The sequence below is a fragment of the Equus quagga genome, chromosome 19, assembly GCF_021613505.1.
Source record: "Equus quagga isolate Etosha38 chromosome 19, UCLA_HA_Equagga_1.0, whole genome shotgun sequence".
NCBI classification, from domain to species: Eukaryota; Metazoa; Chordata; class Mammalia; order Perissodactyla; family Equidae; genus Equus; species Equus quagga.
This window is the reverse complement of record NC_060285.1, coordinates 4,469,823-4,487,560: the sequence shown is the minus strand read 5'-3', so window position 1 is coordinate 4,487,560 and position 17,738 is coordinate 4,469,823. Positions and strand designations below refer to the sequence as shown.

The following is a 17,738-nucleotide window of genomic DNA, read 5'->3' as shown; positions in this document are numbered from 1 at the left end:
TAGTTTCAGTGCTGTAGGATCCTTTACCACCAAAGCCCCGTGGGTGTGAGGTACCTGTGAGCACAGCCCGCGCTTGGCCACACAAGCTTTTGCCATGGGAAGTGCATGTGGTGACTGACTGGATGGGGAGGGGGGTGTCATCTTCGCATGACTTCTCTGCCAAGCTGACAGGCTCACTAGTCGTGCTGACAACTGCAACATGTTCTGCCTTGCTAGTCTTGGATGCTTGTGCTTTATACATCTGGGATTTGTAAAGGACTGAGAGCTCATAACCCGGCCGGGTCCGGACTGAGGACGGGTGGTTCCGCGGTGGTTCTCCCATGCCCATGTGATGATCCTGAGGAAACGGGAACCTTGTAAAATGGAAAGATGTTTCAGACTTCCGAGAGGGGAGGAGGCCCATGAAGTCGTGAATATCTAATCTCTCCCTTTAAAAGGTCAATTTATGGAAAGTAAATTGTGTATGTACCAAGGACAGTGAATGTGGCCTTTGTTTGAAAATCATTAAGAAAGTGTTGATTTGGGTTATGCACAGAGACAGAATTTCTCTGGTTGACACTTGTCTGTTATGTAGTTCTGTCACAATTCAGCAGTGTGATTTATTGGGTCTTTGTACCACTTCCTTTGATGTTCCAGTTCCCCAAGGAGTTAGAGGCCAGAGAAGCAGCCTCAGCTTTCAAAGCAGTGGTGTTTCTGAGATCACTTTTTCCCTCAATAAAGACTGAAACTCTTTGCTCCTTCTTGTAGCACATAGTAAATACAAGTATTTTATATTCTTCAGATTGTGATCTGTAATTTACAAATCTGGCAATTATTTGTTCCTCCCCCCTCTTCTGTTGGTTTTTTTTTTTTACCACTTTCATTATTAGCAATTAGCCGTTAATTAGGAAATTACAGGGTACACATACTTTTACTTGTAAATGCTGTTAAGATAAAGCATAGTATAAAACCCAGAACAGTATCTGTCAGCACGACACTGAAACACTTGAGCCACAGATGTTCTCTCACATTAAAGTACAAAATGCAAAGGGGAATTAGATACCAGATAGACCGACAGTTTGAAGGAAGAAGGAGCCAAAATGGGTGGTTTGTCGTGGTTATTGAGCACACTCTGGTTTCCAGCATCCTGCAGGGAGACCCTATGTAGACTCTGCACAATAAGGACTTCACTCTGATTTTCTGAATGAGAGGTATGTAGTTTAACTGAATGATGCAAATGAGAGTCGAGAGCAAAAGATGATTGTTATAGATGAAGGCAGAAGTAAAGTGAACTTTACAATGAAAGCAATAACGTATCTCTTGACATTTGGAGATGGAGTTAACCTATGCGGGAAGAACGTGTGGCAGTTTGTAAAGGAACAGTGATGGTATTTTTCAGGACCATTCTTCCACGAGGACCTCTCTTGTCTGACCACCTCCCCTCTCCTTTTCGTAGGTAAGTTCCCATCCCTCCTCTGCCTGCAGCTCGGCGCTTTCTTGCCCTCCAGATCCCCTCCAAGTTGTGAGCTCTTCCTCCCTCCCCATCTGCGCTCTGACGTCCTCTGTGGTTTGGACAAGTTCCTCCTCCTCAAGCAGCAGAAGCCTCAGCGAAGCCCAGGGGTCCCTGGGCAGCAGTTAGGGAAATGCCCTTTTTTTTTCCCCTCAGAAAGTGGGTATTTCAAGAGCAGGGCCAGGGTTGGTCAGGACTCCTGAAGATGGGGTCAGGAGCGCCCCCCGGCATATGTGCTCACTGCAGACAGAGTGCCACGTCCAGGGCTTTCTTCTTCTTTGCTGACAGAGATTGGCAGATTTAGAAGTATTGTTTTTTAGCAATGTAAAGCATTTTCAGAACAATTTTAAAACTGACCTACTTCTTTGCACTCTGAAAAATTCTGCAAATTTACCATAGTCTGAGAAAATACTAGTTTAGATATGGAAGTTATTTATTAAGCATCCTCATTTTTAGGAAAACCTTGTTATAACATGGCAGATAGTTACATAGCTTGTGAAAGCCTGATGAAATAGGCTGCCTATATTGAACTTTCATTCTTAAACTGACTTCATAAAAGGTTTCTAACGTAGCTCTGGGCCATACTAATAGTATACTTGGGGAAGCTAGGCAGTGCATAAATCCTTTGCCGTGAATAGGTTCATTGTCTAAAAATAATTTTTAAAAATATGTCCTGGAAGCAAAAATTAAATATAGGTACTATATATAGTACATATATTAGTTATATACATATTGTATATGATATTAAGTATACAGCATTGTACATCAATGGCCATATATAATACATAAAACGTTATATAGATGTTACATATAAGTATATATATACACACGTATATATCCTGAAAAGTCAGTAAAGTTTTTTAACATGCTTAAATTGTTTTAATTTAAATAATGTATGTTTTTCAGTGCCAGTACTTTTAAAAGCTCGTTTATTCATTTGACAAATATTTATTGATGCCCTCCATGTTCTGGGCCAGAGGTCAGCAGACCTTTTCTGTAAAGATTTAAACTTAGTAAAGAGTTTTGGCTTTGCAGTAGTACTGTTGCTGTCGCAGCTACCCCGCTCAGCCTTTGCAGCATGAAAGCAATTTTAGACAACATAAATGAATGGGCATGGCTGTGTGCCAGTAATACTTTATTATGGATTCTGAAATTTGAATTTCACATAATTTTCATGTGTCACAAATCACTATTCTTCTTTAAAAATATAAAAACTTTTTAAATCATGGCTATATAAAAACACGAGCCGTAATTTGCCACCCCCTGTTCTCAGCAGTCTTCTAGACACAGAGCTAGAGCAACGACCAGAGCACAGTCCCTGTCACCACAGGGCCTGCCTGTGCTCTAGTCGTCTGCAGCTCTTTCAGTATCGCTAATTCTGATAACCGAAAGAATATTGCCTTTCTGAGTTAGATGGACTCTTTCTCACCGGATAGTTTCAATTTTAATGTTTCAGCTCATTTGACTTTGAAAGTGCATTTGGCACGTATCTGCTGCTTAGTAATATCCTAGTCGGGAGCTTCTTTTCTGTATCGTGTCATCTCCCAGCCTGCATTTTTCTGCCCTGCTAGCATCTCGTCACCTAGCTTGTACAAGGCCACGTGGGGTGCAACGTCGGGCCGAAGTCTTTGAATCCCAGCGCACAGCTGCTGTGGCACAGGCACTTGGGGGCCAGGAGCAGCTTCTCACTTTCTCCTTCCCACGCAGGGCAGCTTCAAGGTGCTTATTGCCGCTGTCGTCTTTGTGGCCTGTTTCAAGACACCAGAGCGCTCTGTTGAGGAGCTGGCCCCGGCGAGTCCTCACTCTAGTGCCGGTTGCAGGGTTCTTTCAAGGCAGTTTTGTAACAAACAGGCTCACGCTTTCTATTTGTAGTAGCTATGGAAACTTTAGAAGCTCTCTTTCTAAAGCTGAGCATACAATGAAGCACTTGAAGTGTTGGTGGGATTAGAGACTTTAGAAGATGTTTAATTTTCTCCCCCACTCTTTCTTTCTTTCTGTCTCTTTAGAGAGGGAACAAGAGGGCAGTGTGAATATTAACTGGGACTCGCTTTAATCTTTCTTGTGACACTTAAGGCTGTCTAGGTCTGCACAGGCTACCCAGGGCTCTCAGCCTTTCACGGTGCGCGCTAACAAGGAGAGTCGTGCATATTCATGAGCCAGGCCTGTGCATTAGACACAGTTCCTAAGGGCTGCATCTCCGTGTTTCTCTGTTCAACTCAAATTTTATGAAAGGAACAGCTATTAAAATTTGGTTTTTAAATGATTATTAATAATAATAATTATTATTATTGTTATTGTCTAGAGACCTTAGACAGTAGTACTAAAATATTCTCCCTAGAAATAGGAACAAATTAGAGGGCCTTTGTGTAGTAGTATAGACAGTGTAAACCCCAAAATGTTGGTGCTCACTTAGGGTGGAGGTGCAGAGCGAACCTTTCATGTCTCCCTGAGAAAAGTGTACGGCGGAACGTGGCATTCTCACTTGATGACATCCTCCCAAAGAGGAAGTAAGGTTAAGTTCGCTTACAACATAGAAAATGTGAAGTAAACCTTTAACTGAAAAGGATAGGTTTGTTCATTTGTTATTTCTGCTTTTCAAGATACTGAAAAGGAGTTGATTCCAATGTGGTGGTGTGGCCATGCTTCTCCCAGCCCCTGCCACTCTCTCCATTTACCCGTCTTTTTGCCCTTAGAATACCAATTTTGGAAGAAGACAAAAATGCTTTTTCTGCATTGGACTTCAGTGCTTCTATCAGGCTGTCCATTTGGTGGCTATGCCAAGAATCTACTCCTTGTGAAATTCTTGACTATCACATTTTGTTCCTGAAGTCACGCTGGCCCAGCTGGGAAAAATGCCTGTGCCTGGGTGAGGTGCTTGGGCACATGTGGGTCTGCTCCTCAGGGGAGTTGTCATTAATCTCGTTCTCTTCTGTGGTCCTCTTTTCCTATATATACAATGGGGATCATGTAAGTTTTTCTACAGAAATTAGCAACCAAACACTTTAAGGGTGAGACGCTATTAAAATACCGTAACAGTATTTTCACAGAATGTGATAGTTGCCTCCCCTAGATGAACATGATTACAATCCGCCCTTTCATCCATCCACGTGGGATTTCTCCTGGTGTTTTGTTGTCATGGACCTCTTATTTACACAGTCCAGCTTCCTTGCCTAGGTTGCATTTATATTGGTTTACTTTCATCTAATCTCTCAACCCTGCAAAGCCCTGAGTCAGGAAACCACACCAAGAACAAAAAGGAAGAGCACAGCCTGTGTGGGTCACTGCAGTGCCACCACGGCCCCACCCACAGAGTGCCTGGGAGATAGCATTGACTTCTTCAGACATCCAGCAAACATTTCCCAGCACCATGCTTGAAGCAGAGGACAGAGGGGTGAATAAGACATCAGACTTGCTTATGAGGAGTTCACAGGGTGTTAGGGCAGACATAAATATAATGTCAGCAGACACATATCGATAATCCACTTTGTGTCAGGAACTAGACTCATGCTGGGGATGTAGAGATGAATTAGGCATAGTTCCTGCCCTTGAGAAGCTCACAGACACGTAAACAGATGAGTACAGTGCCATGTGATGAGAACTATTAGAAAAAGAGAATGCTTTGGAAACACAGCAGGTGTGCCTAACTTAAGCAGGTGACAAGGGCTAGCTAGCACAGTGCAGGAAGGCTTCCAGGAGGAGGTAGAGTTTAGCTGTCTTGACGAATAAGTATGCCCTATGAGAAGGGAAGGGGCAGGTGAGGGTGGGGCGTGTCCCACGTCAGGGTCTCACATCTGGAAAGACAGAGATGACACCCAGCGTTATGATGTTGCTGGAGCCTCAGATGCAAATGGCACTTGGCAAGAGAGGTCTGTGGGGACCATTTGGCAGAATCTCGTTTGCCCTGTAACCGAGACAGTTTGATAATTTGAAGCTCTGGATGATGGTTCTTTCCTCCAGAGGCATTCTGCACGTGCAGCTGGCAGTGACAAGGCTGGCATCAGATTCCTTGATTACCGAGCCAGCCAACTGTCCAATTTTCAGGAGCTCTCAATGCGTTTATGAGAATTTCTCTTTTCCTACTTTCAGTCATACTGAAGTGAATAACCAGGAAGCTTCAGAAAGAAGACACATTTTGCTTCTGTCCTTTAGCATTAGAGAGTTATACACATGAACTAAAATTCTCCAGTCTTACACATTTTCTTGCCTAAATTTACTCCTCAAATGTTTGCTCCTCCAGTCAGTTCTCATGATCACTGCCTCCCCCTTTTCTTAGAAAAAGTGAGGAAGTGAGTTCGTGTAATGATGATGTCATTCCGAATGAAAAATTAGTTGCAGAAAATGACTCGTTGTCAGAAAATCATTTTCTGCAACTAATTTTTCATCCGGAATGAAATTTTCCTCCAAAATTCACTAACATGTTGCAAATTTTCCTCAACCTGGGATCATTATTTTTATTCTCTACACTAGCACAAAGTGGGGGTTCAGTGCTTGTGGAAAAGAGGGAGAAATTCAAATTTAGGTTTTATTCATTTGAATATTTATATAGATTCTGTCTCTAGAAAAGAAATACAGCCTTATAAAGGACCTGGGCTTTATCATGAAAGGAAGGCAGATAAATGGCAAAATGAGAACATTTTTTCCTCACCCAAGTCCTAGACTAGTTATAGAATCACCGTTAGCTGGGCAACAGCAGTGCCTATTCTGTGCCATCTGGGAAAGGTTAGTCATTTATACCACCAGTGGTTTTGATGATAAACCTCCAAAGACCGCCGGGTCATTCACTTGATGAACGTTTGCGTGTCCTTTTCTGAGTCTCGGTCCCTGTGCTGGAGGAGCTGAGGGAGGCAGGCCAGCGGGCAGCCAGGGCCAGAGCGGAGTTAAGTCCATGACTGGGGAAGCACAGAGGGCCGGTCAGGGACCCTGGCCTGCTGGGGGGAGCCAGGAAGGCCTTGTCAGGATTTCAGACCAGCTGGGAGTGTACTGGAGGGACAACGGAGCAGCCTTTTGCAACCCCAGCAAACAGGTCCTGAACATAAAACCGCCCATGTTTGCTGTGTTTCAGTCATCTAACTTTAGTGGACAGGCTCATTTTTTACTGTTTTCCTTTGAGGTTATTGAGCTAGGAAAATAGTTTTATTCACTTTCTTTCCCAAACACGGTAAGAAAGAACCACAGGCTTGATGCATGTTGAAGCGTTTCTCTGTGGCTTCCTGCCTCAGGTTGAGGGAGCTGGAAATGTCTTGGCACCAGCCTCGCGCTGGCTGGGAACCTGGTCGGGATCAGAAGTGTTGACTCTCAGCTAAAGACTTGAGACCTTTTGGGGGCACAGATGCCACTATCCTGCATCAGAAATGCCTGTGTGGGAAACATCTGGTACTCAGGGGAAGGATTTGTTTTGCCTGCTCCCTTCCTTCTGATTGTGGGCAGGAAGGCCTCTTTGCATTGGAAAAGGTGTTTTCTTCCACTTTGTTGGTCCCTCTGGACCGATAGAGAGTGCCGGGCCCACTGTTCTTGGCTTCTTTTATGTGTCCCTGGATGCAACGCTGAAGACTGACCCTTACAGCAGCTTTTATGACCTTTGATAGAAAGATGTATAGTAGCAATTTAATGCTTTCGTGAGGTTTACACAGGTCTTGGTACTAAATAAAACACCTCAGTAAATAACTCCGTGATTCTTTTTTATAAGTTGTCTTCTGTCTGCTGTGAAGGACGCTGTGCAGAACATTTAAAAGTAGGGCCAGGGCTGGGGCCGGCCCTGTGACTCAGTGGTTGAGTTTGCACACTCTGCTTCGGCGGTCCAGGGTTTTGCCAGTTCAAATCCTGGGTCAGACAGGGCACCACTCATCAGGCCATGCTGAGGCGGCATCCCACATGCCACAACTAGAAGGACCCACAAGTAAAAATACACAACTGTGTACCGGAGGGCTTTGGGGAGAAAAAGGAAAAATAAAATCTTAAAAAAAAATTTTTTTTTAAATAGGGTCAGGGCACAAGAAGGCAGTGAGCATGAGCTGCCTTCTCAAGAGCACGAGCATTCAGATTAACAGAGCCAGTTCTTCAGAGTCTGTCTCGCTTCACCATAAAATGCAGACGGAGGGGAATGCCATGGTGGCTCCTAGGAAACAGTTCTTGTTTATAACCCGGCTTACTTTACACAAGATGATTTCCTTGTCTGATTCTAGCCTGGCATCTTTGTGACCTCCTTTATCTTACTCTTATTCTTTCCTTGATGACTCAGTAACAGAATTATCCACTGTGTGCGTACGCATGTGTACACTTGTGTTCATAAGCCTCAGATGTGGCTACTCTAAGCCTTTGCTTCCTCCTTCATTCTTTTAACAAATCCTGGTTGAGTTCCTCTGGGTGCCAGTTGGCCAGTTGCTGAATATCACACACATACACATACACACACATGGGATGTACGCGTGCATGTGTATGTATTTTATCTTTTTAATTATTTCCCGCTTTGGGTGCATAGTCATAGCACACACTCAAGAAGACTTGTTAGTTGAGTCTAGATTTCCAGTGTTGCTGTGCTCCTCTCCTCTCTCTCCAGTAATGTTCATGGAAAGTTCTAAAACAGGGAAGTCTGCTGGCAGATTCCTTCACTCTGGTTCCAGTTCTGACCCAGTGGGTGGTGTACGCCGTCCGAAACCTTACAGAAGACAATAGTCAAAACCAAGATTTGATTGCAAAGATGGAGGAGCAGGGGCTGGCAGACGCATCTCTACTTAAAAAAATGGGTTTTGAAGTTGAAAAGAGGGGTGACAAGCTGATTCTGAAATCGACAAATGACACCCCTCCACTGGTGAGTGTGCTGGCATGAGCTGTAATTCCTTTCACCTTGTAGATGGCGATTCCCCCTGCCCCATTATCTTGGACATGACAAGGTTCTTTCGTAAGAACATGAATGGGAGCATTTTGCCTTCTAAAGTGGCAAAGAAAGCTCTAAATTTAATTGCAAATGATTCTTTGTTTAGGCATTATGCTACCATTTTCTAAGAAGAGTTAAACTTTCAGTCTTGTTCTAGGGGAGAAATATAAAATCATACCAAAATTTTTATGTGGTCTGAACGTTTCTGACAGGAATGAGATTTTCTTTAAAGATAGCTTAATGTTGACTGCAATAAAAAGAACGTAAAACTTCTTGTATAATATTGAATGAGTTGTTTCAGGTTTCACTCAGTTATTTCTCACCATTAACCAAAATCCTCTCTATTTTTTTTCCTTTGATGATTCTTGTAAATAGATGTTATATCTGCAATTTTGTTTCTTTTTTCTTCTTAGTGAATAACTCTCCAGACAAATATCTGAATTTTTGGAATCTGTTTCATGGATTTTTCATCTTCTGCAGTATGTGAAATTGCAAGTGTTTGAAGATTTATTAAGTACAAATTCAGGAAAACATGAATCTTTTAGATAATAGAGTTAAATGCGTATAAGCTTAAAAGTGAAAGTACGTGAGTATTCTGTTGTTTCTTTGCTTTAGAAACGTAACTGTCTGGTTTGCCTTTGTCCCTATGGATACACTGTGCGTTTAAGTAATATATTGTACTTACTGTGGCAGCAGATAATAAATTCTTCTCGTTGAGGGCACATCCCTTATTTGGCAAAGACTTGGATGTTTGCTTGGATTCCATTTGCTCCTTCAGATGGCAAGTCAGCTTCGTTCCTTTTTATTTGCCTCTTCTCATTGGGTTTTCTGAACTCTGGCAGGCAGTTGAAGTAGTTTCTCACTGTGATTAATTCTAGCGATCTTCTTTTCACCCCTTCTGCCTTTCCAAAACATTGACAAGACTCATTTCCAGTTAATTAATTCGAGAGATGCTGAAGAATAGGGAGCTCTCCCTCTTTATTTTACGTCCTGGGCTATGTTGTCACCGAGCCCTGTCCCTTTGGAATGTAGCAGGGAGTGAGATGGAGAGAACATGTGGGCAATTAACTCTTCTCATTCCAAATCGTCCTAGAAGTAGACTTCCCAAGCCTGCGTCTCAGCACCTTCGTGCCTCTGTGAAAGGAGAGGGAGGAATATAGGGTCACCTCTTTGCAGGGCCACAGCATGGAAGCTACATCCCTGTCTCCTTCAGTTTAGAAAGCACCAGTCTGTGAAGGCACACCACTCGGTTTTGGCCGTGGCTTCACTGGCGTTGCAAAAGTAGCTTTGGGCAGCAAGAGTTAATTTGACCTATGTCTGTCTGTCTCTCTGTCTCTCTCTCTCTCTCCCCCCTCACTCATTAGAAATAGAACTGGAGTAAGTGAGCACTAAAATCTTTGTAACCACCCAGATCGTTAATATAATCAACAGACACTCTAGTGGGAGGCCATATTGTGAATGCTTTGAAACACTATTTTCTTGAACAGCCATGTTAGTAAACTAAAACTTCTAGAGATTTTGCACAGTTCGTGTTGAACCTTCCAAAATAAAAAGAGCAAAAACCCAACCAGAAGTTATGCAGAAATACTGATTGTTGCAAAGTAAAGTGCTTCTGAGTTTTTTGTAAAGCTTACTTCAATTGCTTTGTGAAAACAGCTTAAGCGTGTTAAGAATGAAATAAAAGTTTTCCCATGTGCTACCTAATGTACTCTATATAACTCTGAAGAAATGTCAGCTTCTAGGATTTTGGTAATCTATGAATAACACTTTTTCTCTCATTTATGACATTCCATCAGTAAAGAAGCCATTGCAAAATTTAAAATGCACAAAGAAGGCAGTCTCTTCTGGAACACAAAGAGTTAAAATCCTATTCTCTAAAAAGAAGCCAGGCCAAAGGAAAAAAATCAGTGGGAGTCCCTTTTTCCTTTTAACAAGTTTGCAATAGACACTTCTTTTTTCCTCTCTCAATGGATGTATGCACACCAGTGGAATCACACAAACATGTCGATATAAGCCATGTAATAACAAACACCAATAAATAAAAGAGAGCCTTGTGAGGATACAGAATAGGGTAATGGTTATGTGTTTCCTAGATAGGAAATGTGGGGCTCGCATAGTGAAAACATGCTGATGGCTGCATTGTGGCGGCTTTTGATGCCTTGGATAGATTAATTCTTGAGCACAACAGCTCCCCTGTCCTCTCCCAGTGGACCTGGAGCTTCTGAGAAGCTTGTTTTACAGGCTGCAGAGGATTAAGTCACCACCTCAGTCAGTCATTTAGAAGAAAAAAAAGGCAGGCAAGCCTTACAAAATTTGTAAAGAGAAAGAATGGTCACAGCAAGGTTTGTGACCATATTATTGCTTTCAAGAGCAGACTGACAAAGCAGTTCAGTTTTTTAGCCAGCTTCATTTTAAAAGATAGTGGGAAAGGCTTTTCTGCTTGACATTGAGTCCAAATATTTGCAGAATGATTTTTTTTTAATACCATAACAGTGGATGTTAGTATTTGAAAAATATTTGTTTCTCAATTTTAGTAATACACTATTAGAATTTGTCCATATTTTATATATATATATGTCCATGTTAATTTATGTCATGGGATTTTGTTTTGGGAAGCTAATATTGAGGTGCACTTTTTGTTCAGTAACTTCTGAATCCAACCGCAGGGCTGTGGGAACTACTGGAAGATGTCCATTTTCCAAAATGGGATCTAGAGAAATGACTGAAGTCATCTGGGCTACCAGTTAGTAAATTTTAAATCAAAAACTAATATTTTATATACATGTATCTTATGTCCACTGTCTTCTGAAGGCATTGATTATGTTGCTCTTATAAAAATGCCTGGGATATAAATGTTATTTAAATAATTTTTCGTTATCCTTGAGTGAATAAACAAAGATGTTAGAACAAAAACACCAGTGTTTGCAGGCGGAAGACTTTTTAAAAGTATAGAGTCCATCACCAGTAAGTTCTGCACAGAAAGGAATCAGTTTTTGTATGAGAGGCAGTAAAATTAAGACAGAATTTTAAAATGCAGAAAAGTTGAGGAAGAACCTTAACATTTAAAATCTTTTACAAAACCAGTCCTTTGGAGGAAAAAGCCCTCTCAGTGCTGTCCAAGGTTCTGATCGTTTCAGCTACAGTGGCCGTATATGGAAAATCCATTTTAAAACCTTGTTTTCAAAATTCATATTTTTTCTTGCATTTGTATGATGTAATATCTGTTTTCTTCTTCCATGCACATTTTTATATAGTAACTTTGCATTTTTTAAGTCAAATCTCATTTAGGTGATATTTTACAATGTGAATTTGATTTATCATCTACAATATATATGAATTTTAAAGGTAAATTTTTTCTGTAAATATAGCAATTATGGTGTTAACTCATTGACCACTTTCCTCATCATAACCAGAGACAATTATGTCAATGGAAAAGACTTTTTGAAGGTTTTGGTAATTGTTTATTTTTGCTTAAATTGAAACCTTAAATTAGGAACTTTCTGTTCAGTGCTTCTTTTGGTTTAAACAGCATAGTATACAGTCTTCATTTACACACAAGGTTGTACGCTGCTTATTTTACGTCAGTCAGGCAAGAGCCTCCCTGGTGTTTTATAGCATGGATAGAATTTTGACCCCTGCTTTGCAGAACATGGTGGTTGAGAGTGTAAACTCTGAAGCAGGTGCCCAGGTTCCAGTCCCCCCTCTTTCACCTGTATAACTTCGGGCTGACGCCATGAGCTCTGTGCCTGCATTTCCTCGTCACTAAAATGGGGCTCCTGATACCATCAACCTCTAGGAGTGGTAAGCACCCACTAGTGCTAGTTATTGCTGCTAGAACATGCATCTTTAAGCCCTTAATACTTCACTGTGAGGATATCTGATGGAAGTGCATGGAAATTGCATCTGTCTCCTGTTTCTCCTGTCACCACAGTGCTGGACATAGAATAGTATGTCTAGTGACTGCCACTTGAGGGTGTTCTCACCCCAGTCTGCACAAGGGTTATGGTCATCATGTGGTGCTCCATCCTCCCTTAGTGAATGATAAAATTAGCAGACAAAAGTAATCAGTAAGGATATTAAAGATTTGATCAATGCACTTAGTGGAGTTGACTCTATTTGACAGGTATAGAACACCGCCCCCAAGAACTGCAGAATACACATTCTTCTAAAGTATACATGCAACCGGGGACCAACAGTGATCCTTCTGCTGTGTCCTAAGACACATCTCAACAAATTCCAAAGGATTGAAATCATACATAGTATGTTCTGACACTAGTACAATTAAGCTACATATCAACACCAAAAAGATAACCAGAAAATCCCCGCAACTTTAGAAATTACACAGTATATTTCTTAATTACCTAAGGGTCAAAACAAAGAAATGGAAATTAGAAAATATTTCTAACTGAATGTTAATGAAATCCCGCATATCACATTTGTGGGCTATAGCTAAAGCTACTCTTAGATGGAGATTTATTACCTTAAATGCATATGTGAGAAAAGAAGGCAGACAACCAACACCGTAAACATTCATCTTAAGTTGTTACGGAAAGGAACCCACAACCGAAGGGAAGATAAAAGAAGGAATAAATATGAGAGCAGAGCATAGTTAAACAGGAAACATATAAAAAAAGTAAAGCCAAAAATTGGTTCTTTGAAAAATGTATTAAATTGGTAAAGCTGTGGTGAGGTTAATGAATAACAAAGAGCACCCAGGGGCCAGCATAGTGGTTAGTTTGCATGCTCCACTTTGGGGCTCGCGGGTTCAGATCCCTGGCATGGACCTATGCACTGCTCATCAAGCCATGCTGTGGCAGCGTCTCACATACAAAATAGAGACAGACTGGCACAGATGTTAGCTCAGCGACAATCTTCCTCACCAAAAAAAAAAGCACCCAGAAAGTCATTATCACTACAGTTTTCATGGACATTAAAAGTCCATAAAAGGGGCCAGCCCCATGGCTGAGTGGTTAAGTTCATGTGCTCCGCTGCAGCAGCCCAGGGTTTTGCTGGTTTGGATCCTGGGTGCAGACATGGCACCACTCATCAGGCCACGCTGAGGTGGCATCACACATAGCACAACCAGAAGGACCTGCAACCAGAATATACAGCTATTTACTGGGAGGCTTTGGGGAGAGGAAGGGAAAAAAGAAGATTGGCAACAGATGTTCAGGTGCCATTGTTTAAAAAAAAAAAAAAGTCCATGAAAGAATATTGTGAATATATTATGCTAGTAAATTTCAGCTTGTAGATGACATAGACAAATTCCTGGAGGGGAAAAAAAGCAGAAAACACACAAAATAAAATTTTATAATATTTTAAATACTTAATCTTTAAAACTTCCACAGAGAAAACTCCAGACTTGCATAGCTTCAGCAACAAATTTTACCAACATTTTAGCAAGAAATACTGCTATTCCCACACAAACTCTCCCAGAAAAAGAGGGAACACTTCACAGCTCACTTTATGTGGCCAGCATAACCTTACTGTCAAAACTTGAAAAGTTTATTAGAAGAAAGGAAAAGTCAAGGCCAATCTCACGTGTGAACATCGATCCAAAGATCCTGAACACCTTGTTAACAAACCATGTTTTAGGGATGGGAGAGCAGCATAATGTTTTTTAAAAGTCAGTAAACATCATCACATTAACAAATTAAAACAAAATAATGTCATGCAGAAAGTTTACAATAAAATTCAACATCCAATCATGATATTAATAGAAACTCTTAGCAAATTAGGAATAGGAGGGAAGTTCCTCATTCCGATAAAGAGTATCTACTAAAACTCCTACAGCAAATGTCAGACTTGATGAAGAAATGTTGAAGATTTTCCTTTTGACATTAAGAGTAAGGCAAGGTTAGTCACAATTCACTTACATTCGCTCTTATGTTGGAAAGGTGACATAGCCAATGAAATAGATCAAAAAAGGAGGTAGAAGGGTAATAATTGGAAAGGAACTCGGACAATAGGATTGTGTATGTAGCTAATGTAGAAAAAGTCCATGCATAAAATGTTAAGAGTGAATAAATGAATATAGCTACATTACTGAATACGAGGTTAATATACAAAAGTTCATTGAATTTTCTACATACCAGCAATGAGGATTTAGAAAATAAAATTTTTTAATAAATTCTAAAATGTATAACAAAATGCAAAAGGCCAAGAATAGCCAAGACACTCTCTGAAAGAAGAACAAGATGGATATGAAAACTGGTAAAAGCAGGATTAATTAAAACAGTATTGTAATGATACAAGGATAGATAAATAGACCAAAGAAGAGGAGAGGCCAGAGACAGACCCTCGTATATGGACACTTGAGATATTTTAAAAGGTGGCACTCAGAACGTGGGGAAAGGGTGATCTTTTCAACAAACCCTGCTGAGACCATGGAATATCTGTAGCGTAAAGGAAACTGGACCCTACCTTGAACCATATAAAAGTGTCAATTCCTAGGTGAATTGTAAATCTGAATGTGAAAAGCAAAATGCTAAAACTTCCAGAAAATAGTCTTACAACCTTAGATAGGGGAATAAGATTTCTTACCTACATTACGAAAGCTGTTAAAATGGACTTGACTAAAAATTAAAGAGTCACCATTAAGAGAGTGAAAAGGCAATGGGAGACAACATTTGAAACGTAATTGACAAAGGATTCATATCCCAAATATATAGAGAATGCCTGCATATCAGTTAAAATGTTGGGGAAATGGGCACAAGTCTTGAACAGACACTCCACACAAATACACATGTGAAAAGGTACTTAATCTCATTAGTAACCAAGGAAATGCAAATTAAAACCACAAGGAAATGCCACTGCTACCCACCAGAATAGCTAAAAATACAAAGACCAGTAATACATGTGTGTGTTGTTGGTGAGGATGTAGAGCAGACAGAACTCAAACTGCCGGTGGAATAAATTGGCAGAACCCTAAAACCACTTTGGGAAACAATTTGACATTATCTGCTGAATTTGAAGGTAAGCATATAGTATGACCCAACAATTCCACTGCAAGGTTTTTACCTAACAAAAATATATGCATAGGTGAACCCAAAGACACACATGAGACCTAAATGTTCAGAGCATTATTTGTGGTAGCCAGGAAGTGAAGGCAGCACAGTGATGCCGCAGGTGGCGGGAGACTCGTGGCGTGAGACTACAGCAGTAGTCTCTGTACTGTAGCGGCACTCACAGGGATGGGGTTCACGGTGTCGAGTGGAAGAAGCTACCCACAGATGGTTACTGTGTGACTCTAAAGTCCATGAACAGATTACACTGGAAGTAAGGATAGTGGTTATCTATGGGGAAGAGGGAGGGGGTGGTTATGTGGGTATGTTCGCCTGATAGTTCATTGAGCCGTACATTTAGATTTTGTGTCCTTTCCTCCATGTGTTTTACATTTCACAGTAAGGGTTAAATAAAAATTTTCACATGCTCACCTGGGTGCGAGTTGAGCTGCTGTACAAAGACACCCCAAAATATAGCAGCCCAAGAAGAGTGAAGCTTACTCTTTACGTAATAGCCTCTGGCCCGTTACTAGAGGCAGATGGGCAAGCTGGCGGAGGGTACCGAGAGCCCTCGGGGTGAGCAGGAGCCCGGTGCTTCTCTTTCTTGTTGCTTTGCCATCTCCTAGGGTGCCACCTTTGTGTGCACAATTGAAGTTGTCTATTTTCCTGCCTTTGGGAAGAAGGAAAGAGCAAAGGGCAAGCAGTTTCCTTTGAAGGGAGTGGTCTGGACTTGGCACACATCTCCTACTCACGTTCTGTTGGTGAGAATTTAGCCCCATGGCCACTTCTAGTCCTAAGTGAAACTGGGCCATGCAGGCTCTAGTTGGGTGGCCATGTGCCCCACTCAGAGTGCGAGTGGTCCCTGACCACAGGAAGGAAGGAGAGTGAGTGGTGGGGACAGTTAGGATCTGCCACAACACCCAGAGAGCTGTGACCGTCAAGCTCTGCCTGGTTGCTGTGGGGGAGGAATGTAATCTTACTGCCCCTCCTTTCCAGTGTTCCCAGCTGCTGTGCAGACTGTCTTGCTGCCCCTCCCCCCCTTTGTGCAGGCCAAGGGTGTTTCAGCAGATATTCTTGGCTTAAATGACCAAAAGGGTAAGGAAACTTGAGGATACGTGCAATACTATGCCTGGAGAAAGTGCCAGGGGTTAGAGCCGAAGGAGCCAACCCATCACCAGATTCTCGAGCTGGGTGTGATGAGAACAGGAGGTGAAAGCCACGAGGGCCAGGACGATTCAAGAATGAAAGAGAAGCAAAGGAGCAGGGCAGGAGACAGGAACGGAGGGGAGAAGTGCCAGGGGGGCGTGAGGTCCCAGCGCCTCCTCCTCGCCAGAGCCCAGGAGGGCCACACAGAAGATGGTAGTAGGTGAAACCTCACCTTCCTGTCTGTGTTTCAGTCAGACCAGCGCCCTGGGCATTTGGGGTCAGAAAGTCTCCCTGTTGTAGTCGCCGTGTGCAGGGCAGGGAGCTTTGCAAGTCCTTGGTTGAGGTGTGCGTGTGACCTGGCCATGGTCACGGACTGGCAGGTACGAATGGCCAACAAGCAGCTTACTTTCCCAGGGGCCAGGAGGAAGACGTGAGTGAAGGCCCTTGGGGCTCAGAAAAGGAGTGACGGAGCCTCCATCCCCCGGGGGAAGGCCGGCTTGTAGGTCCCCGGGAGCCTCGGTCTCCCTGTCTGTAAAATGGTGAGGATGGCGCATCAACTTTGCCTTGGGGTTCTCCAGAGAAACAGAACCCATGGGATACCTGTACATACACAAAGAGATTTGTTTTAAGGAACTGGCTCACAGAATTAAGGAGGCTGACAAAAACCAAGATCTGCAGTCAGCAGGCTGGAGACCCTGGAAAGCCAATGTTTGAGTTTGTCTGAAGGCAGGAAAACTGATGTCCCAGCTCAAGGCAGTCAGGCCAGAGGAAATTCCTCCTTTGTAGGAGAATGTCAGCGTTTTTGTTCTATTTAGGCCTTCAACTGATTGGATGGGGCCCACCCACATTGGGGAGGGCCATCTGCTTTACTCAGTCATCCGATCCGAATGTTAATCTCGTCCAGAATCACCCCCCCCCAACACACCCAGAATCACGTTTGACCAAATGTCTGGATACCCTGCAGCCCAGCCAAGTTGACACAAAAGGAGCCATCACGTCTTCGAGGGCCCATGAGAATGGTGGAGGATGGCAACAGGGAGGGAGCAGGGGGAAGGGAGGTGCTGCTGCCGCTGGATCATCAGGGAGGGGACCCTTACCTGGCACTGCTGCCCGCCCACGCCCCATGTTACCTGCTTGTTTGGCCATCTGCATCCCCCACTGCCAGCAGGCTAGTAAGAGCATGGACTGTGCGTGTGATGCCCCCTGTGCATATCGTTAGGAGCCG

At 42.5% G+C, this 17,738-nt stretch overlaps 1 protein-coding gene across 1 annotated transcript in view; it reads left to right on the top strand.

Moving 5' to 3' along the window:
• The window catches only part of ATXN10 (ataxin 10), a 189,815-nt gene extending 179,748 nt beyond the window's left edge, over positions 1-10,067 (top strand). Inside the window, exons 11-12 of the mRNA XM_046646357.1 lie at positions 8,110-8,297; positions 8,777-10,067. Coding sequence (XP_046502313.1) covers positions 8,110-8,297; positions 8,777-8,779 — 191 coding nt within the window. The 3' untranslated portion in view covers positions 8,780-10,067. The remainder of the gene's footprint in view (positions 1-8,109; positions 8,298-8,776) is intronic.
• Positions 10,068-17,738: the final 7,671 nt, after the last annotated feature.